This window comes from Micrasema longulum, unplaced genomic scaffold (assembly GCF_059751315.1).
Source record: "Micrasema longulum isolate JH-2025_06_02 unplaced genomic scaffold, ASM5975131v1 h1tg000657l, whole genome shotgun sequence".
Lineage (NCBI taxonomy): Eukaryota > Metazoa > Arthropoda > Insecta > Trichoptera > Brachycentridae > Micrasema > Micrasema longulum.
The window spans coordinates 739,621-763,167 of NW_028277853.1; the positions used below are offsets into that span (position 1 = coordinate 739,621).

General features: G+C 32.4%; 1 protein-coding gene across 13 annotated transcripts in view; it reads left to right on the forward strand.

The window, feature by feature from the left end:
• heph (polypyrimidine tract-binding protein 1 heph) overlaps positions 1-23,547 on the forward strand; it is a 728,190-nt gene that overhangs the window by 666,938 nt on the left and 37,705 nt on the right. For all 13 annotated transcript variants that reach the window (XR_015822765.1, XR_015822764.1, XM_088229267.1 and 10 more), the window contains one exon: positions 19,298-19,356. Coding sequence is in view for 11 of the 13 variants with exons in the window: in XM_088229267.1 (XP_088085393.1) it covers positions 19,298-19,356 (59 nt within the window). In the remaining 2 variants the exon portion in view is untranslated. The remainder of the gene's footprint in view (positions 1-19,297; positions 19,357-23,547) is intronic.

Sequence of the window (23,547 nt, forward strand, 5' to 3'; positions counted from 1 at the left end):
GGACTCTGTAAACATTTGTTATAAATGTATCGGGGTAAATTTACTTCCGGCATGTAAAAGTTCCGACCCGGCGCCAGCGCTTCCCGAATCGGGACATCTCCGCAATATTTTACATAACAGTTCTCTACTACTTACGGAGCTTTTTATCCATCAACTTCAGGGTCAAATATGTATTTACAATTATTATTTTGTTGATGGGTATTTCAAGAGTGACGCAGAACACTTTTGAGAGGATATGGATGTCTAGGTATTTACAGTTGGCTGGATTTATTAAAAGGAGAGTGAGTGCCGGGAACAAATTGAACGGCGCACTTAAATCAACCTTGGCAAATAAATGTGTGTCACAAGAGGCAAAATTAGCAGTTCACAACGGAGTCCTAGTCCCGACCCTGATGTACGTAGGGTGTACGTACTGATGAAAGTAGGCTGAATGCTCTCGAAATACGATCTCTCAGGCAAACGGGTGGTAAAACTATGTACGATAGATGCACAAATGTTGAGATCCGTACATTATGTAAGGCTGAGACAAGCACTATCGACAAAATCAAGAAAAGAGCTCTGCGCTGGTTTGTACATTTGAATTGATGACGAATTGACAGCAAAAAAACGGCTTAAAATATTTACAATGCGAATGTTGATGGATGCAGAAATAGAGGAAGACCGAGAAAGACATGGCATGACCAAATCCAACAAATACTTGAAGATGGACACGTCAAAAGTCGGAATAATCGGCGCGCGTGCGTGAGAAGATGTATGAGTGTAGAGGAAGCGAGATCCGTATGCAAAGATAGAGTGATGTGGCGTTCTATCCTCTCTGATGAAACGGCGTGATGGATTGTTGTTGTTGTTGTTGTCATATTTACGTTATCGTTTGTTTATAGTTTAGTACTATGAAAGTATTAAATATTATGTACGTATCTACTTACCTTTGTGATGTGAATATTATTTCACCCCACCCTACGGAATCAATAATTAGATTTCCAGTCTACACATGCCATCAATCCCCCGAAAGTTTTACCGTGTACCTCCTGTTGGTCGGAACTAGTCGGAACTCAGCGCTTCTCCCGCCCTTCTCTCTGTGAGGTTCGATTTATGCCCTTATACCCATTATGGGTTTCATATATTTTAATTGAATGGCGATACTTCAGAAAGCTTCCGTGGAACGTACGTACCCATAGCCAATAGCGTTACCGAGTTCTCGTAAACGTATTTATCAAGATTGCATTTCATATAATTCTCATCGAGTACTTAATTCATTTCCTTTGATTTATGTCTACGGTGCATGTTTGTTTAAGTAATATCGTAATTACTTTTGTGACATATTCTAGGACTGCGGTTTTAAGGTTTTTGCTATTATATTTTATGGACTTTTTTTTTACATTTTAGTTTTTAAATAAAAAAGTAACTTTGTTTTATGAATCACTTTATTCGTTTACACAACCGACTAGTTTCGGCAACAATACGTTGCTTTCTTCGGGGTTATTTAACAACTAAACATTAAGCGTCCTTGAGGTGATTTTCACAAAAATGGCGCTTTATAAATTATCCAAATATTTATTTATAATATATGAAAAAGAAACAGTGAACGAATTAGTGGGTGTCGACAAGGATAGGGGAGGAGGTAATGAAGAAGTTCAGCGTATTTTTTTAAATTGTTAAAAACTATTGGACTAAGCCAAAAAAAAACATTTTTATTACAATATATCGTACCATCAGCGCTATGATTTTGTATTTCTGAAATAACTCCGTGTGTGATATCATAGGTTAATTTCTGTCAGTGCTTTCGTTTTTTTTGTTTACGGTAAGCAAACCGGGTATCCTTCTCAGCTCTCATATCATTGGTTGGTTTATATGAACCTGTGACGTCGTTCAAAGTAGTGCATTTTTATTGTTTTTTTTTTCGTACGTCGTTTTCAAGAAACTTTGCCGTACAAATTAGTGCCCTAATTTTTACCGCGCGCAAGACTACATTTTTTGTATTCTATTTCTCGTAGGGTTGAAGTTCCTCATTGTGTTTAAAGTAGCGTTAGACTTTATAAAAAATATATAAAAAAAATGATTAAAAAGTCTAACTCTACCTTAAACACAATTACCCCCTTCCCTATTTTTATTGACACCCACTAATTTATTTATTTTTTATTTCACGTTTTATGTAATTCTTTTTTTTTCTTATATGAATACCTCACTGGGCACAACCCGTGTCGAGGCATTTATTTACATGATTTAATATATACTTATGGTGTCTGAAAAAAATATGTAAAATAATACATATTTATACTTAAGTCCACACAGATAAATATACATAATTTGTTTCGTTTCTTTTATATAGTATGTATGTTTAGTTGTTGAATAATCCTGTAGAGTGCAACGTGTTGTTTCCGAAACCTGTCGGTTGTGTAAACGAATAAAGTGTTTCACAAAATGATGTAATTTTATTTCTCAAAAATATTTTATACAACAATGATTAACAAAGTTAGTGCTACAAACATCTAAAATAAAATTTGTTTTTATAAATGTTATTACATTATTCAAACGTGATTTTTGCTGCTGTGCTTGTTGATAGATTTCACTCCGTTTATAGCCTCTATATTAACAAAATAATGACAGTGAAATAACTTCGTAAATATAATATATCACTGGTAATTATAATAAAATCTCAACTCTTTCTCAAAAGAAAGTTAGATCCTGCGAAAGCCGACTGCGTACTCTAACTTCGTATATATAAAACAACTTTTCTCTGTCTTGTATGACTATACTTTCTTAAGACGATGAAGTGCATCTCGAGTGCTCACATCGGAAACTCGTGTACTTCTGGGGGATTACTCCCGAGAATATTAATCCCAGCTCAACGGCTACGAACATTTTGAATATTCAAATATACACTGGCCACCGCCGCACACCCCCGTGGAGGGATGAGCCGGTCCCGGGTACCTGCGGCGGTGCTCCCGAATCGGCGCATAATTTATTTAATGCATTTTTTATTCCACTTTGTGCGGCCGCGGAAGCAAGAGAAGAGTCGGCGGAAGATGAAGGATTATATTTCCGAGACCGTGGCCAGCCGACCGAATGAACGAGGAAACATCCGTTTGAGTAACGTCTCAGTCTCTAGCTGCTGGAAAAAATCGTGTTGAATAACTGCACGCCGCCCCCGCCTCCGTTTCCGCTGCGCTGAAAATGTAATAACGTTACTCGTACTGTGTACTGTGTACTGTAGCACTGTGGCTGATGCCATCCTACTCCTTCAACTGTCGCGGATCGCATCGCACTACATTCTGTGTTTGCGTTTTGTCAACTTATCATAAATGTTTCTACTTTGAGTTTTACTTCTTCATTTGGCGTTTATCGTGAATCCTTGTGGTAATATTTGCGCTCCGTTTCAATTAAGTTTGCATCTTTTGCAATGACACTTTTCTAAAATAATAATTTTACAAAATTCCTCGCGAATATCGGGTTTTTAATATAATTTGAAATACATCACTTAATATTACCTATTTTTTTTTGTTTTAACATATTTAATGAATTACATTTTTTTACAAAAAAAATACATAAGACGAAAGGACACATGAAGAAAACGAAACGAACACCACATCAAAAAAAGAGGAAACGTTTTCTGCTTGGTCTGGGATTAATAGCTAAAAACCATTTTTTTTTTAATTTATTTTATTTGTTAAAAGAAAACAACAGCCTTTACAACAAGAAACGATATTTTCAAATAAACCAAAATTTTAGGCCAATTATAGTTTTCTATTCATTACTAAATACAATGTCAAAAAAAGAAGATAACAAGCGTATATTGAAATAGCCACTCCGCATTATTCCACACCTAAAAAATAAATAAAATATTACAATAATAATGAAATAATAAAAAAAATAAAAAATAAACGTTTTTTGTTTACTCGGACTTAAAAATCCTTTCGCCGGCGGATCCATACGGAGCTATCAATCGTCCCTTCTTTCTTCTTTCAAACAAGAAAAAATAATTACAATATAAAAGTGTACAAAAAAATAAAATATTAAGTAGGTACAGTTAGATTAAATTTAAATTTGTTTAAAGTGGGGAAATATATTTCTATTTCAGCAAAAAACGTGTTAAAATTATTTACAATTCTGGGCAAAGATGCATTCTTGTAATTATTCGTGCTTAAAATATCAACATGAAATAATTGTTGCAGCCGAGTTGTACGTTGAGGGATACGAATTTTAATTTTCTCAAGCAGTTGAGGGCAATCTAAGTTGTTATTACACATTTTGTAAAACGGTATCATTGATGATTCTTCTAGATTGTAAAGTATCGATTTTGTGACGTACTGTAGCTTCTTCATAGTTATTGAAATGTAAATATTGACGATAGTTTAATATATGATTGTACATTGTTCCTGCATGCGCCAACATACGTGTATGTATATAAACATTCACACACACACACATAAACATAAACATGCATAATACAATACTTTAATGGCCCTCGACAAAATGATTCTATTGAATATTTTATTCCATTTGAAATTAATTGCATAGTCACACACTATGTAAATAAATACCCGGACCATATTCTCTTCGAAAAGGCTCTCTGCCTATTTGAAATATTTAAAAAAAATAAAAAATAAACAAAATCTAAGACGATAATAAATCAAATAACTTGCTCTTAGCAGCACCCGTTCATAAACTTATTTTACTCTGTGACAAAGTGTGTCTTAACCTCAGAGTAATAATTCTCTAGAGAAGCCTTTAAGCTCTAATTCATAGAACAAAAGCGTTCTAAATTTTTGGTTTGGTTTTAGTTTGGTTTTAAGTTTACGTGTAACGGACGGTTTTGGTTTGCGTCTTGCAGTTCTTAACCAAAGTACCTACCAGGGGCGAACCGTGCATAGAAGCGATTATGCGCAGCCTACCATTTTATTTATTATTACTATTCCTTATAAATCATTGCCACCATTTGTATTTTTCTCCAAATATTAATAAAGCGCGCCCAGCGCCAGTAATGAGCCAAAGAACTAGCCTATTACTCCAGCTTATTTCTTCATACAAATAAGTGTACCATATTTTGAAAATGTTAACCCCCAGTGTCGGGGTTTTTCTCCTATAGTAAACTTGCAGATTATACAAATTCTTTGAAGATTTTCGTTTTGGAAAACAGTATTTAATTTTTTTTCCTCAACCGTCCCTCACCGGTAATGTATAGCTAGTACACATTGCGTCTAATGACTATAATATCTTTATAAATATAATAAATATTTGGTGCATATTTTCAGTATTCCTCCATTACACATTTACGTATCGACTGAAATAATTTGTTATTAAATAATAAGTACTTATTAGGCACAAAAAAAGCAATTTATTGGAAATCGCGGATAAATTACAAATATTATCAAAATTATACTCACAGTATTCCAATAACACCTGGCGTTACACGTCCACTACACTCACGTAGTCCAGTACTAGCTACTTAGTAGCTCTCGGGAAGTAAGCGCGGGTACACGTTTCGCCCGAGTCGTTAGCGATACCTAATGGTTTTTTCATGTTTTCAGCAGTTAGATTTGAAATATTATCATCTTTGAATTAAATTATAGTTAATTAAAGCCATCCCCTATAAATATTCTATTTTCCATTTTTTAAATCTCTTATTTTCTTGATGTGTCGTGACTACACAGCACCGTAACGCGCGGGTGATTTTAGGATAGTAAGGGAAAGTTTAGGGACTATTTTTCTTTGAGGTGATACTTTTGACATGTTCTTGCAACACATGTGGCGCTCGACGCTGCCGTTTTTAGCATTATTCATTTCTAACACTAATCGGCCAGATGATATTTCAACCGTAATGAGAATACCCCATACTGGCTGAATTCATTGTGTTATTTTTTGTAAACTTTTATATAAGTTATATATAGTTAATATACACAATATAATACATCACGAAATTACGTCGTTTGAGTTGATTTTATAGATAAGAGTTGTTGTATCACACAGAACCACATAAAAAAAAAGCCATTTATAGTTTATACAACTTACATTTTATTATGTACCTATACAAATAAATGATATTTTTTTAAAGCTTACGTGTTAATAAAATCACCGTTCGCCACTGGTATCTACGGCCCATTGTATTTCTGTAGTCTTTAGCTAACTTCGCGGTCAATAATCATACAGTGGTTGTTCTCCGTATAGGCGACTCTATAAGGTTATTGCTCCAAAGTTTCAACGTAAATTCTCTCCCTTACCTTTACTTGCACTATACATTTTAAGGTTAAATAGGATTTTTCGATAACAAAACTACGATGTTTAACTATGACAGCGCATTTTAATCATTTATTTCAGAAAAATAAAGTATATTATTAAACAATTGCCGTGTCGCAGTCGTAGCTATACGATTGTCAAACTGGCGTATGTATCGTAATAAATAAATTACAAAACAGCGTTTATCTTGCAGTATAATATATATCCATGTACCATTTATGTGCTTTAAGGAGTTGACTGTGAAACGATGATAGACGCTGTTATGCGATCCGCATTCGCGAACGACAGAAAAGAATGCTAACGACACAAATATCATAAACTCATTTTGCACTTTTATAATTACGTTATTTCTTAAATATTACCTATTGTTTTCCAAATACATTATTTTGTTTTGACTTTCGATATTTTCCAGCCAAACTTCTCAATAAATTTTCATGTTCCTTTGATGTAAATATGGTTATTCTGATTCTTATATCTGGTAATTCCACTCTTTTGAGTCTACTCTTTGACCCTTTCCTCGATGACCGACCGCACGGCATTATATACAACTTACAGTCAACCCTCCTATAACGCGATTTCCATAAAACGCGTTTTTAGTACAAGACATTCCAGCTACATAAACGACTTGAAAAGTTTATCTTTTGCTCCATATAAAGAGGTTTTGGAATCAAAGAATAAAACTTCTTTCGAAAATCATGATAGAAATTCGGAAAGTGAATAGGATTTTCGACCTATTAGAAAAAAAGGGTTAAATGAAAAACATATGACAATTATGAATGAAAAACATGTTATATGTATGAAATGAGGTTTTTCGTTTCAAATATTATTTTTAGAATTCTACATAATATGAACTACGTTCCATATTTAATAAACCTACACTCAAACATGTAAAATTACAAAAAGTAATTTGTGCACCTATCATATTTTGTTTTACTACACATTCATCTGAGGGATCGCATTTCGACAGCATTTAACCTACTTCTATTATTATTTTCCAATTGCACAAATGTCGAGATGTGTGAACTGTTTAAGGCTGAGACATGCATTATCGACAGAATCAAGAAAGGGGTGCTGCGTTGGTTTGGACATTTAGAGCGAATGGACAGCGAAAGAACGGCTAAAAGGATCTACGATGCTAATGTTGATAGATGCAGAAAACGAGGAAGACATGTCACGATCAAGTTCATCAAATACTTGATGATTGACATGTCAAGAATAGGAATAATCGACGTGCGTGCATGAGAAGATGTATGAATGTAGATGAAGCGAAGGATATATGCAAAAACAGAGTGATATGGCGTTCTATTCTCTCTGCCTACCCCTTACGGGGAAACGGCGTGATGGTTTGTTTGTTTGACAAAAAGTCATTTCCGTTTGTTTTATGTTTATATACATTTATTAAATGTATTCTTCAAAACTTCGAGAAATATTTTTTTATATGGGTGAAAAGATGGACACTTGATCCCTCGGGAGACTTGTTGACCTAGCAATATTTCTTAACTTTATTTAAATTTTCTTCCCATGTTGGCAACACTGGCTACATGACATTTACCATAGAAGTCAGAGTTCATTCAGAGCTGTCAAAATCAATTGAGTTAGGAACACGTCTGACTGAACTATTTTTGACAATTTTGAAACGATTTTTCTCAATCTTTTAACTTCGGTATCATCTTTTTCGTAAAGGTGAGTGATTGCTGTATTCATTAAATCTATGTTTCAGATTTATTTTTTTGTTAGCAAATGCTCAATCTTGTTTGTAGTTATGGTTTAATGTGCAAAAAATTTACTTGACAAGTAATAGGGTTACTTGATCCCTTTTACTGTGGGATACTAGTTCCCGAAATAGGTATTGAAATATTTTTTGTATCTGTGTTTAATTTAAATAATGTTTTTTTTATTCTTTTTTTTTATCATTAAAACTGATCATAATTATAATAGTTTCCACTTATTGGTTGATCTCCAAAATATAAAATATAAAAAACAAGCAGTAGTGGATAAGAGAGCCCAAAAAAATCATTTTATTTGGTATTTTTTTTCTTTTGTTTCATAAAATAGAGCTTTATTTATGACTTTCATGGTTTGTCTAATGAAATTTTCCACAACAGTATTTAGGGAACAAATCACTCTCGTGGGGGGAACAACTCACCCTAACTGTAGGGAAATTGATCCTTTTTCCCTTGCCGGACTTTTTTTCTATTTTTTAAAGAAAAATAAATTTCAACTTACTTATAATTTACCCAAATACTTCAATTTCTTCGGTCATTTTCTATGTGTTGTAAATAACTCACTATTAGAAAATGGAAACCAAGTTGGAGTAGAGTGGGGTTCGAACCTAGCACCTCTGACCCGTGTGTCCGCAACACTAGCCACGGGACCACAACCTTGTTTGTTTAATAAGTTTTTTTATAAAAACAGTTATTCACATTTTGTAATATATTTGCCACCTATTTAGTTGCAAAAAATCACTACAATCACAGAATGAGAAAAGGTACAACAAAAAAACTGAAGCGGTTATCAAGTGTCCCTTTTTCCTCTATGCATGTAATGCAAAATGGGACGAATTAATCACGTTATAGGAGGGTTGATTATACATATTTATGTAAAACCACATGGCCATCATAATATTTTTGTGACTGTGGTCGCGGTACTATTAACGTCACAAGAAACATTTTCAAAAAGTACTTCAGTGTTTGAACCAACAAGATCCCAAAGAAATTATTGCAATATCGAGCACGGCAATGAACAAATTTATAAAGCCTCGTAGTATTTATCATACTTGTACCTTATTCCTTCATCCCGAAGGATTTGTGACGGATTGCATCTCTAGAGAAATATATCGCAGGCGGGCTTCGATTGAAATATTCCCATCCTAAATAAAATAGGATCGCGGTGATTCGGGGGCTTTATGTAATCTGAAGCCCTGTAGGAGCTTTATTTCTGACGATGCCGTTTCCAGGAAATCTAGGATCTAATAATTTCACTAAAAACGAATTTACTTACTCAGAATATTGTTTTAGAGTACCTTTTCTATACTCTATGTGTTCAGACGGATGAAGAATCCAGTTATGGGCGTGAAATAGAACCAGAACTCTGGACAAGTGTTTTCGAGGTGATGGCTGCTCTCTGTTGCTCCGATATTCATGTACATTAGCTTTGAGAAATAAATTAAAAACTCACATAAATAGCGTACTTCAGAAAAATGCTAATTATCGATTTATATTTATTGCTGTGCACGCAGTGTTATTTTGATATAATACATTTTTTATTATTATTATTATGGATAACTTATACAGCGCCATTTTCGTAATAAAATACCTCAAGGGCGCTTAACATAATGATTATATTGTTAAATTAATTTAATTGAAGCTTTTAAATTTGTAATTTAATTAAAACAATTTATTTTCTAAAACATTTAAGTTTGTAAGTGAAAATTCTTGATGGAAGTTCATAGGTTAACTAATGAGTTGATATAATGCTATTTTAATCATTATTTACAAAACCACACTCACGAAGGATGGGACACCAAAAATAAAATAAAATACTTAAACTCATTAAAACAGCATTATATCAACTCATTAGTTAACCCAAAGAATTTTTTTTGACAATGACCCTTAAGATAAAAATAACTTTATTTAATTTACTTACATATAACTTTGAATTATCTATCCTTACCTCTGTTTTGTATAAATACATTTAACTCTTTAATAAAGATACCAGTCTCGAAGATGTCGCGAAAGCGATGAAACCGGTCACTGGATATTCCAAATTTGTGGATTTAAGTATCACTCGTGTTTTATTTATATAATAAATTTATTTTGTTGTCACATGCTACGGATTTATTCAAATGATTTAGAGAACAAGTAGGTTTTAAGTTTTTTCCGAAACATCACTTCACTTTCACAGCCTCGCACCTCTGCCATTATTACAATGACACAATGACATTATTACAAAAAAATATGTAAACTTATCAAAACCTCAATTACGTACACAACATTATATTACATAATACAATTTTCTGAACAGGACAACAAAATGTAACGAGAATATGTGACTTTATTTGTACTCGTATTAGTGTCTCCATTGTTGTGAATATGGAATGTGGAGTGTGGCTTATGGAGTAATGTGTGTAAAATGTGGTGTTTATGTAATATGTACAGTAGATTTAATATTTTTTGTCTTATTATGGTAATCCAATGCGTACATAGAAGACAACAGTGTATGGAACTGACGATGTTATTTTATTTGTCCAATTTGTAATTGGTTGTTTATGTCTTATTTTTTAAAGTTAACTATCTCTTTGCATTGTTTCTATATTGACTTTTAATAAGAGCATTATCTATACGTACATTTAATAACCCAAATTATGTGTAATAGCCTCAAAAAGGTCGGGAACCGCTGTACCATATGATAGCCACATGTCACAAAAACTGTATTTTTTTCCTCATTTCCCTTGAGGTTTTTCGAGGTAAATTTTCAAAGAGATTAAATCGTTTTATGTACCATATAATATGAAATTTATTGCGACATACGAGAAACGGGGGTACGTTTAAGTGAAAAACGTTCAGTGGAAACTCAATTTCATGGTATTTAGTATGGTAAGAAACTAGTTGAATCTGACTCCTAAATTATGTGGAACGAACTACATAAATACGAATATTTTATTCATTTTTCGATTCGCCAACTTTCTTTCCCCCGAGGTCCCTCGTGTGGTCGTGTGAGCAGTGCCAGTGGGTAGGTTCATCCGATCGCAACATAGGATACGGAAGATATACGAGTACCCACTTGCACAAAAACGAGCCCTTTTTATACAAATCTGTTATTTGTACTAAATTTTTAAACAAATTTCAGCTCCAATTCTCATAACAACTTAGATGCATGTTTAAGATTATTGGATACATTGACAAGATCTCAAATGGAGCGCTAAGTATGTTGGGATTTATTTGCAAGGTTACTAGTAAATTTAAAAATATCACACCAATCAAGTCACTTTGTTGCTTCATGGTTAGAAGTCGTTTAGAATATATTTATCCAGTCCGGTCGCCCCATTACAGTGTACATTCTGATTCACTTAAGCGCGTCCAGAAGAAATATCTAAAATAAATTATTTTTATACTTCATATTCCAGCTGCTTTATTTAATCATAATCAATTGTTTTCTTTGGAAAAACAAAGTGGTCAATTCATTCATTGACTGTCTAGATTTGATGGAGCTGGTGTGTTTCCGTGTACCTGGTCGACATACCCGCCACAGATCCCCTTTTTACTCTGCAAGTTCTAAGACCAACTATCACATGCACTCGTCTATCTTTAGGCTCCACAGATATGGTAATCAGTATGAGGATAGGCTGATATATTTGGTTCAGATCTTGATTGTTACGAGCCTGATTTCTTTTTTTCTCTCCCAATATATTTCTGAAACGTTTCTCTATGTTCAAAAATGTTTTTCTTTTTTATATTGATGTTTGTATTTCGTCAATGTTTTTGGCTACTTATGTGTATTTATTTGTTACTATTGTTATAGTTATGCAATTTTATCATTTTTACAATGCATTTAAATATTGATATACATAGATTTAAATGTTTTAATATTTGGTATAATATTTTTATTATTGATTAGATTATCACTTAGATTGTCGACCCTTTACACTAGTTAACGACCAAGGTGTGGGAACAAGAGGGTGTCTAAGAACCTGGGTTAATAACGAGATCACCGTATTGCGCAAAAAGAATGACCAAGCTGTGATATCACCGCATCAAGACTTATTTTTGGAATCTCTAAGTTTAGTTATATCACTCCACTACTTCTGTAATAACACTGGCTACGGCACGACAGAGGGTGGAAAACAAACTCTTTTGAGTTATGTATAAATCACTTCACAGCGCTGTTTAAAACACATTTACGCTTAGATCAGCTACATGGGAATGGAATGCTCCCCAGCAGAAGTGCGAAATTGCAAGAGTGAAGTAATATTTCGATAAAAAACATAAAACCCATCGGATCTCTTTAATTTTAAAAAAATAAATCAAAAAAAATTGTTTAAAATATTACTGATTTATTTAAAAAATGCTTCACTTAAATTGTCAAATTATTTTTACTGAATGTTGAAAATAAAAATAAAGAATAATTAATAAAATACAAAAGGCAATCACGAAGTTTCGCATATATCAATTAAATTTGGCACTTTATATGTTGGTATGTATTTGTATGCGCATGGGCATATGTATGTGTGTGTGCGTATGTATTTTTATTTTTATTTTCATTTATTAGGGAAAAACAACAGATGTTATATTATAAGAATATAAAAATTAGAACATCCATCCAGTTAAAGTTTTTCACAAATATAATGAGAGAACTTGTTACACAGTAAAGAGAAAAATAATATATTATATAAGACATGAGAAAAAAAAAGAGCCCGTAAGAAGGTTAAGGGATGAGGAAATAGAGTGGAGGATTGGAGGACAGGGATTTTCATAATATAGTTGACCAGTTCAAAATTTAGATCTAATAAAATAAACATATTTAAAGGAATATAAACTTTTTACACTGACAAATGTTTTATTTTACAGTATTTCAAAAAGTTCTTTTTCGAAGTCACAAATGTTTTTATTGAAAATATCTAAATGGGGACAAAGTAAATTAAACTTGGAGCCGCTATAAATAAACGAGTTTTGAACATAATTTTTTTGGGCAATAAATTATTTAAAAATTGAAAAAAAATTATATGGTGTATTTATGTATGTATATATATTTTTATGTATGTATATGTGTATGCATGTGTATGTATATATATATATATATATGTATATTTATATATGTGTACGTATTAAGTTTTTATGTTCTTTCTATTAACTTGTAAATTATTATTAGTTATTAAAATGAAATTGCCTAGCTTGAAACGGGGTATATCCTTGTTAGCTCGTCAAAGTGTACAAAAAATGTATATAATATGATAAAATGTATAAATAAATATATGAATAAACAATTATTTTTTTTAATTCAATATTTCATAGAATCACTTAAGTGAAGCGCCCTTGAGGCGTTAAGTTACAAAAACGGCGCTATGTAAATTATCCATAATAATTACAATACGCTACTCTTCCAAAGAAGGTGATTTCATAATGCACCCATCATAATATTGCTGAGTTCAAACCCCCATTGTTTTTAATTAATTTATTTAAAACTATCGGTACAATTTTTTTGTTTATTGCTATGGTCAGTGGATCTCTGGGACGCCGACATGACTCGAGATGACACATAAGAGTAAACAGAGGTTGTTTATGGATACTATATGCTTCAACTGGGAACCGGAAATTAAATGTTGATGATGATATAACTTATTGAAAGAATTGTAAGTAGAGTAGATAATATATCTTCTTGCCAAGCGAATAATTTAAGAGCAGCAATATATTTTTTATGATCTTTAATAAACTTTTTACTTACGCTAATTGAGAGTTTAATGATTTCATAAAAAAAATCGATTACCGTAAATTAAAACTTGAATTTAGTTTGGAATGCCCTTTGAAAGCATTTTCATTACTTTTTCATCGAAAAGGTGAATTTATTAAGTGAAAATACATTTCATATTTATTAATGATATCACTTGAATATATTAAACTTCTAAATTATCAAATTTATAGGAGGAATATAGATTTAGTAAATTAATAAAAAATGTGATCATTTTTTTAGAAATAATTTTACTCCTGCTAAATACTGAATAGGTAATAATTCATTCGTATACCTAAATTAGATACAGTATGTTATTATAGAATATATTTTTTGATAAAAAAAAAACAAATTTCGTTTTTATAATAACACCTTTTTTAATTTATGAATATTTAATAGCTACGTATTTTTCTCAGTTGTTAAATTTATCAAAAGCGCTTTGGCCTGTTTTTTGCCAAGCATCTTATTGTTCAGAGAGCCTGTTTTTTGTAGTTCACTTAATTAATTAACTCTTTATTCATCAATCATTAAAGGTTAAATAATAAATTCAATTGTTTTTAAATCCAAACATAAGAACAGAACAGTGCATTGAAAAAACTTTTTTGTTTGATTAGAATCTTGAATCGTTACAAGCGCGAAGATAATGCATTTTACTTTTTTTTTTAAAGAAAAAATAAGCATTTGCGTCTTTATGATTTACCCGAATATCTCAATTACTGGGGTCATTTTCAACAAGTTTTGAATAACTGACTGTTAGAAAATGGAAAGTAAAGCGGGGCTCGAACCTCGGACCTCTGATCCTTGATTCCGCGACATTAGCCACAGGACCACAACCCGGTTCTTGGGTAATTGCCTTCCTTACCTGATAGACCTTTATCGGGATAGGAAATTATGCTAGGCATGACAATTTCTTCGTGGGTGGTTAAAAAATGCCTGTATTCTTTTGTCACTTAAAACAAAACAAATACATTATCCGTTTATTCATAAATATAATCTAATTGATTGATTATGCAGACAATACGTAGATAATATTTTTTTAAGTACACTTTAAGTACATTTACGAGGGAAAATTAACTGTTCACGATTGAATCCTGGTACTGACCTTTATGCATGGAAGTGAGGTATGGAAATGCAAAAAAAGGGATTAAAGCAGACTGAATGCTGCCGAAATGCAATCTCTTAGGCGAATGTGTCGTAAAACTATGTTTGATGCGTGAACAAATGTCGACATTCGTGCATTGTGTAAAGCTGAGACAAGCATTATCGACAAAATCAAGAAAAGAGGGCCGCGTCTGTTTGGACATGTAGAGCGAATGGACGGCGAAAGAACGGCTAATAGGATTTACGATGCCAATGACGCTGTAAACGAAGAAGACTAAGAAAGACATGGCATAACCAAATTTAACAAACACATAAATATGGACATACCAAAAGTCGGAATAATCGGCGTGTATGGGGCGAGCTCTGTATGCGAAGACAGGGTGACATGACGTTCTATCCTCTGCCTGGTCCCACGGGACTCGCCATGATGGTTTGTTTGTTTGTTTAATTATGATACACTGACAGCCAGTGTAGTTGCTATCGTAACGAGGAACACAAAAACATGGACTATGGAAATATGTATAACTCTTTCACACTAGTGTCGTCATGGATATCGCTTCTGTTTTTTTTTTCAAATTGTTGAAGGCAACGCAATATTTACTCTATTTATTATATATGCATAAGTATGCATGGTTAAGTTCACTGGAAGAGCGGAGGCAGCGTGCCGACTTGATTGGAACGTTCAAAATCTTAACTGAGCAATATAATGTACATAAGTTGAAATCAATGTTCACTATGAATGAAAACCGCCATCTCAGAGGTCACTCATTGAAACTAAACACTACCTCCTTTCTCATCCAACTCCAGGAAGAACTTCCTGACGAACCGAGTTATGGAGAAATGGAATGGACCTCCCGTGAGAGTGATCGGTGTTAGTTCAGATAAGATGTTCAAAAACCGCCTAGATGCACACATCAATTTATAATGTTCAATAACGATGTACACTTGATATACACGCATCAGCTTAATAGCTGCTAGAGTATTATTATTATTCATAATTATGATAATATAAATTACTCATTTGTTTATATACATTCGGCAGCTAACGTTATTTTTTGAATCTCCTGGCAGTCACAATTATTATTACAATTCACCAATACCTAGACTACACCGGTTAGGTAACGAGTATGGTGAAGTTGATATATTTTGTCTGTCTTTATATAAATATAGGTTAAGTATTCAAAAGGTTATAAATTAATTTATGTAAAATTTCTTAATATTTTTCTTTATTTACTATTTCTTTTTCTCGTGTATCTCTTTAATAATGTATAAACTTATATGTATGTATATGTATGCGTGTATGTTTTCATATGTAAATTTTAAAAATATTTTTCTATGTACCATATACCTATGTTGGTACATTTCCTGATTTTTACCTATTATTGTATCTTTTAGCTTTTCTTATGTTATCTTTTATTTTTACCAAACTTACATACTTATGTTTCACTGCTGCACTTAAATGTAATTTCTAAAATATGTAAAAGCCCATTGGGCGTGTAAATCAATAAATCAATATACATATGTGTATGCGTCAGTGATAGAACGTGGTAACGTTATTCATGCTGATCAAAATTTATATTTATGTCGAGATACAGCAACTAATCAATTTTCTTTTCAATACTTTTTTCGTGTGAAATATTATTTTTTTACATCTTCTTTTCTTTATATTCAGATTATATATGTATTGTGAACGTCGTCACATTGTATCCCCTTTGGTATATTAATAATCTTCATGCACACAAGTGCAAGTACCGGGTAAACGCGTGGTATGAGTACGCATTGTTCAGCTGGGACTATATTGGCGGTTCAGTTTATTGTCGTTTCCGGCCATTAAAATATCCAAAGATCTGCTTGATTTACCTCTTTGAAGTGCTTTGCAAAACTCAATTACCTACTCGGCTAGTGTTTTGTTCTTTCGCGAAACGACGTATTTTTGGAAACGTTAATTTTAGCTCATTACTCTCCACTGACAACTATACATATAGTATTTCCTCAGAATCGGCCGGATCGTGTTGAATTCAGATATTTTCTTTCAAATGTTTTGCTTACGTTCACATAAATGAAAATAATGCTCCTACAATTTTTATTACTTATATAATAATTACTAACGATAATTTCTACAGCGTCATTTTGTGAAAATCACCCCTACGCCAACGGCGCTACTGTATTATGACTTTTTTAATTACGTAGTAATTTACAATTTAACCATGAAGTGAATGCACATTTCGGTTAATTATTTGTATCTTTAGAAATCTTATTTCATAAAGTCGATTTTTTTGTAAAAAAATTAGGTTGTCCCTGTCAATAGGGAAATATCACATAATACGAATACCGATAAAAATATATGAAATGGATTTAGAACCGTTAATTATATTTTCGAAATCGATATGGATATTGTGGACAAATGTTTTCATACATAAATGTAATAAAAATACGTTGCTATAAAAACGCGACATGTTTGGCCTCGGTAGTTGTGACGTCAAGATTCGTGACAATGTTCATAAAAAAATAAACGGTCAGGAACAAATAAATATGAATTGTTACGTATTAGGGGCATGGCCTATGGAATGACCGTTTTTGCAAGAATTCAAAATTACAGATTCAAAAATATATTTTATGCCACTAATAATTTTTAAAAATATATATTATACTGGACAGTATTTCATAGGCCTTTTTTACTGTAAAAATGTATGAAAAACATTATATTTCCCTATTAGCTTTTTGTCTAAAATCCTGAAAAATATTATGTTTTTAAAAATATTTTTATATGTATTATTATGTTATTTGTATAATAATTTAAAAGTCAAGAAATGGTGTTTCGATTCGTGGGTAATTTTCTTCCGTGCCTTCACTCTCCAACGGATTTTCGTCATAAACGGACGTGACGCCACGCATTATTATACCGTCGTGTTAAAAAAAAAAACTCTAATTGAACTGCTATTGTGATAAACAAAACGGAATGTGTGAGAAAATGAATAAATAAAACAAATTTAAAAAATAAATAACCGATGTGTGGATTTATTATATTATTTCATTCGTTAACATAGTCCCACTTACAAAATAAATACGAAGTAAAATTTTCAGTTCATTTTTCAACATTTTGACACCTACCAGGGCTGCTATTCCAAACATTTTCAAGGTCGTAGAAGAAGCTTTTATCTCGCGTGTTAACATACAAAATACGCGAGATAAAAGTGTTTTGCACGGCCGCGAGAGCGTTTGGAATAGCAGTACAGCCACTGTCGTATCTATAGTAACGAGTTGCACAGAAATAAATATGAAACAAGGATATATGTATATTTATGTAAAGCTTCAAGCACAAGGAATAAGTACTTTGGTGGACTTATTGCTGAAAGCAATATCTTCCAGCTAACCAAAAAACAGACAGGTCAAAATAATTGCTGGTCAAAAATGTGCACTAAAAACCGAAAATACATATCAAAAAGATGCATACATGAAAAAAAAACCCTAATTAATTCAAAATTGCACCTTTTTTTTTTAATTGATGAGGAATGTGAAAACAGATAATGAGTTTGGAAGGAGAGAGAAAGAGGAACCAAGGAAAGAAAAGAGATAAAAATATATATTAAAAAAAACAGATAATACAGGGAGTTCAGGATTCTGAGGATATAAAGTAATGTTTCACTCGTTTTTTGAAGGTGGTTAGAGGAAGTGCATTTTTTATATGAAGAAGTAGCTAATTCCAAAGTCTAACATCTTAAACGGAAAGAGAATAGCTGGAAAATAATGTGCCATGTTGAGGAATGGAAAGTGTTCCGTCATAAGAAGAGCGAAGCATAAGACCATGATCAGAAAGGTAAATGAAATTTTCAGCTAGATATTTCAGAGCGCAAGGGTTGTGAAAAATATTATAAAGAAGTGAGAGAGATTGACAGATTGTGCGCTGATAAAAACGAAGCCACTAGAGTTTGGAGTGAAAAGGTGATACATTGTCATACTTTTTGAGATTGAAAATGAAGTGGATGCTTCTTCTTACATGAAGTATTGCGTGTGTATCGTGATTTTTTTATTTTTTTTCAAATTATTGAGGGCAACACAATATTACCAGTGTCAGTGAAAGCCAGTGTCTTCGAATCCATATAATTATTTTTCTATTCAATGCTGGCCCTGTAGCTGTCTATAATTGTCTACACGTATTCAAAAGGTTATTTTTCTATGATTTCTTCCAGTTCTAACTTTGATTTGTTAATGCTGCGGTCTATTACTGCTTCGAAATTTGACGCTGGTAAGATCAGGGATAGTAGTATTAAACTTCGAAGTCGAAAAATTCGGAAGTTGTCAAGGTTTTCTATCGAGATGTGTCGACCTTTTCTTACAGGCTATTCCTTTTTTTATTTTATCTACCCACCTATCATAGAATGAGGCCTGAAGGGTCTTATTTTTTAGTATGTAACAACCTGTAATGTAACCTGCTAATACAATTTTATGTCATGAAAATACCTGTTTTGTTGGCACATTTTATAAAATCCAAAACATTTATTGTTCCTTTTTTTTTCAGATTCATTCCAAGCTCTGATCCAATACCCAGATACGCTGTCCGCCCAAACTGCTAAAGCTGTGAGTATTCTTACATTTTTTTGTAGATCCTAAATTCTTGGCGTATTATTTGCCTTTGAAGTATTTTATACATTTTCGTCTCATCTTTACTCTAATACTCAAATTATTTTTAAAATGAAATGATGTTTTACGAAGATATCTTCTTTGATTGAACGCATGAAAGAACATACTTCTTTTATCAAACAAAATACCACGACTCAACTTATCCGCTTTCTAAAGGGATTATCTTATACATACGTAATCTCGGTGATTTTTTAATGGTCTGCTCAATTTCTGTTGGTTTATAATTCATTCAGACTTTTTTTGATACAGCTTTTCATATTTTAATTCTTTTTTAAACGTTTTTAAAATTCAGAATTATATATTTTGTATTTTTGCTATTTAACCTGGTGACTATCTATAATCTATATACTGTATACCGATATTATAAATTGTTTTATTATTTGAATTAATAGCCTCACTCTTCTAATATTGAACATCTTTAACTCTTTTAAATAACTCCTTTCAAAACGAATTCGCTAAACATTCCCAGGGGCGCTCCTTTGAGAAAATTCTCCAGCAATATTTACACTGGTGGAGACTAGAGACGCGGATCACCCCGGATCATTATCTTACGCAAACAGTTCCAACTCGACTCTCTAAATGCTTCGAACTTAATAATATAAATCCATTTCAAAATGACTGATAAATCATTTTAATTTATTTATACCATGAAAATGTATATTACTTGGAAAATATACATTTCATCGTGTTAAAATGTAAACAGCCTTTAAACTATCGTTTGTTAATATCTGAAGCAGTAACTTTGTGATTTATTATGTTAAATATTATAACTGAAGTGTATAAAGCAGCCACTTAAATCTCTAAATGACGAGTCGTAAGTCCTGTAAATGCCTAGACTTCCATATTCGCTTCTGAAAAAAGTTTTCCCTCTCTGTTGCAACAGATTTAAAAATGAATAACTTTATGGAGAAAATCCATCCAGTCTACAAGCAAATGTCCAAATGGACATACTCAAAACATTGTTAATATTAACTCTTAGCTCAGCGCGAAAAAACCTATGCTTACGCCCTTTTACCCTATCAAATACATTAAAACTGAACCCTCCATTGTTAATTTTTTTTTTATATTATCTAAGAAAAACAAAAAAAAATGCGAGATAGATCTCTTTAGCTTTTATATCAAATTAAATTAACTTAGCATGATTTGATCAATTTGATTGGTATAGTCACAGGACACAGAATAGGGGGTTAGGGTTCGTTGTCATATAGGATATCTCTTGGTTCTTCAATTCACACAGTCTCGGATCATGGAGCTACTCTCGTATGGCTAACGCAACTAAAGTTGAGGCGAACAATACATACAAACATGTGCATATTTATGTGTCTGTGTAATCTTCCGAAGGCTGCAATAGTGCGTGTCATAGCGAGGCGTGCGTTTATTGGACATGAGCATATAGGTATAATATCAAAATACCCTTAATCCACTTATAGGGTGATCTTTTAATTTATTATTAAATTAAGTTTTCATGTTTTTGTGTTATTTACTACTACTTTTTACATTCAATAAAATTAATAAAAAAATTATTACGCGCCTGTAATTCCAGTGAATTTGGCTAAATCCAGATAAATTTTGGTCCCAAGTCGCGGTACATATCGCTACCGAAATTCAAAAGGGCCACAAATTTAAATTTGACTTTTTTCAGTTGAGTTCAATCAAAGTTTTTAACATGAATAAGCTTTTGTTTTTTTTATGTTTTTAATATCATTACATATATAGATATAGAGATTTCTGTTAACCATCACCCTAAAAGCGGCGGTGATGGCGGTTTCTCTCTGAAATTAGCCACCAGAACACAAATATCAAAAGGGCTGTTGCGGGATTTGGGTCATTTATAACGCAAAATCCATGGGAGTCTTTTTCTTATCGAAAAATATCACCGATTGAATTCTCATTTTTGCTATGAAGCGAAATTTCGCGGTTTTTGATTTGTGGCCTTTTTGTTTTTAAGCAGCGATATGTTAAGGTCTTTTTATTTCAAATATTTTATTGTGCCTTCCTTTGTATTAAAAATACAAAGAAATATAATTTTATTGGATTAAACACATTTTGCTTCAAAAATAATATTCATAACGACCAGTGGTTCCCAAAGTGGTTTCTTCGGACCCCCAGGGGTCCGTGGAACTACTTTATTGATAATAACCAAGCAAATCTTCACCTCGTTCTATCTAAAGTGTATTACTACATTATGTACACAAAACAAAATATTTTCTTAAAAATTGGTTACTGGAAATTATTTTTCAAGAAAATTAGTAAATAATTGACTTGCAATATTAAGAAACATAATACTGATAAATAGTGCATTAAAATACTTTAACAAAAATGACCCTCAACAAAATATAACTCGGCCACTTGATGTAATGATCAGCGCGTTTCCCTATTATGAAAGAGGTCTCGAGCTCGATTCCCGACATGGTTGATATGAAATATTTATTTAAAGGGGTGTTTTCGCACCAGAATATTTCAAAGTCCCTGGACTGGTACCTGAAGCGTAAGACCAATCATCTTACCTTTATGTAACAAAAATGATCGCTGCGATTGGTGTTTCAATGCAGTGCCCTATGCTCTATTAGGTGCTTAAATGGAATGATGATGATGATGAAATATAACTTTGATTATTTTATTTATTATGGTTCACAAACAATACTCGTACATACGACATTTGTATAATAATCACAATTTGTTATGTTTAGATATTGTTCATCAATGAGAATGAATTAAGTTATGAATTTAAAATACAAGAAGACATTAATAGGGCTCAAAAATACTTATACAATCTCCATAACAATAAATATTCACGATGACCAAATACTTGACGTAAAAAAACTCAGGGGGTAGAACACCTTAAGGGCTGTAAAAAAAGAGTGAAATTATAAACCGTTTCGGAAATGAATATTTTTTACCGTCTTTTAAGTTGATTTCGCTACTGTCGTCTAAAAACTTTTTTTTTTTAATTCTTCGTTTGTTGAAAAGTAAGTATATTATTTAAAAAGAAAAATAACAGATGTCGTTCAATCAGAAGTATTATTAAATTCATATTTTTATCGAATAATATTTTAACGAGTTGAAGATTTGATTGCTTATTGTCAACACTTAACGGCTATTCATTCTGACCTCGACCGAAGATCTGAAGACATTTTTCATTTAAGCATCTCTAATTGGGTGTTCACACTTTCACGAGTAGACCCATAAACTCAGATGAATCCTTACTAATACTGGAGGAACACTTTGAATTTGCCACTAATCAGGAGCTGAAACCAATATTTGAACAAGGGTACCACAAATTGTGGTTACAAAAGCAAATACTAATATTATATCCTGCATTATGGGTCACTGTACAGAAGCTGTTGATTGCTTTTCCGTCCCGATTTCGTACAGTTATGAATCTCAAGATACCGACCGCGAATTAGTGCTCGTGAAGACTTAAGAATGTTACGAACATCGAGCCGAACATAAATAATTTCATATTATCCCATCTCATTAAAAATGAATGTGCTTTTGTATTTGAAAACAAAAAAAATATTGAAAAATGTTTGAGTATGTCCAAATGCTTGCAGACTGGCCAATTAAACCACTTAAACCAGCCAATTACAAGTCATAAGCCTTGTAAAAGCCTAGACTTCCATATTTCATTCTCAAAAATGTTTTCCCTCTTTGTTGCAATAAGTTTTAACAAAAAATCATTATTTAAATAACTACTATTTTAAATACCGAAATGTTTTATTCGTGTATTATTTTTACGTCACCTATCACCATTCAAATCATCAAAGCAATTTTTTTTTGCCACTAGGAAGATGTATGAGTTATTTTGTTTAGGGTTCATAGTCAAATTTTTCTTCATTTTTTTTGAAAAAAAAATATTTTTGCTTTCTTATGATCCACCCAAACATCTCAATTTTGACCCGCTTTCAACAAGTTTTAAATGACTCACTATTAGAAAATGATTTTTTTGTTGATAATCAAGTTGTGGTAGAGCGAGGCTCGAACGTCGAAGCTTTGCTGCGTAAGCGACACTAACCACGCGACCACAAACCGTTTAACCCACAAAATTGGGTCCGAGGGCATAATAAGTTTGGAAACCACTGAAATAGACCACTGTGCAGGCGTATATTACCTGTAAATGATGATACA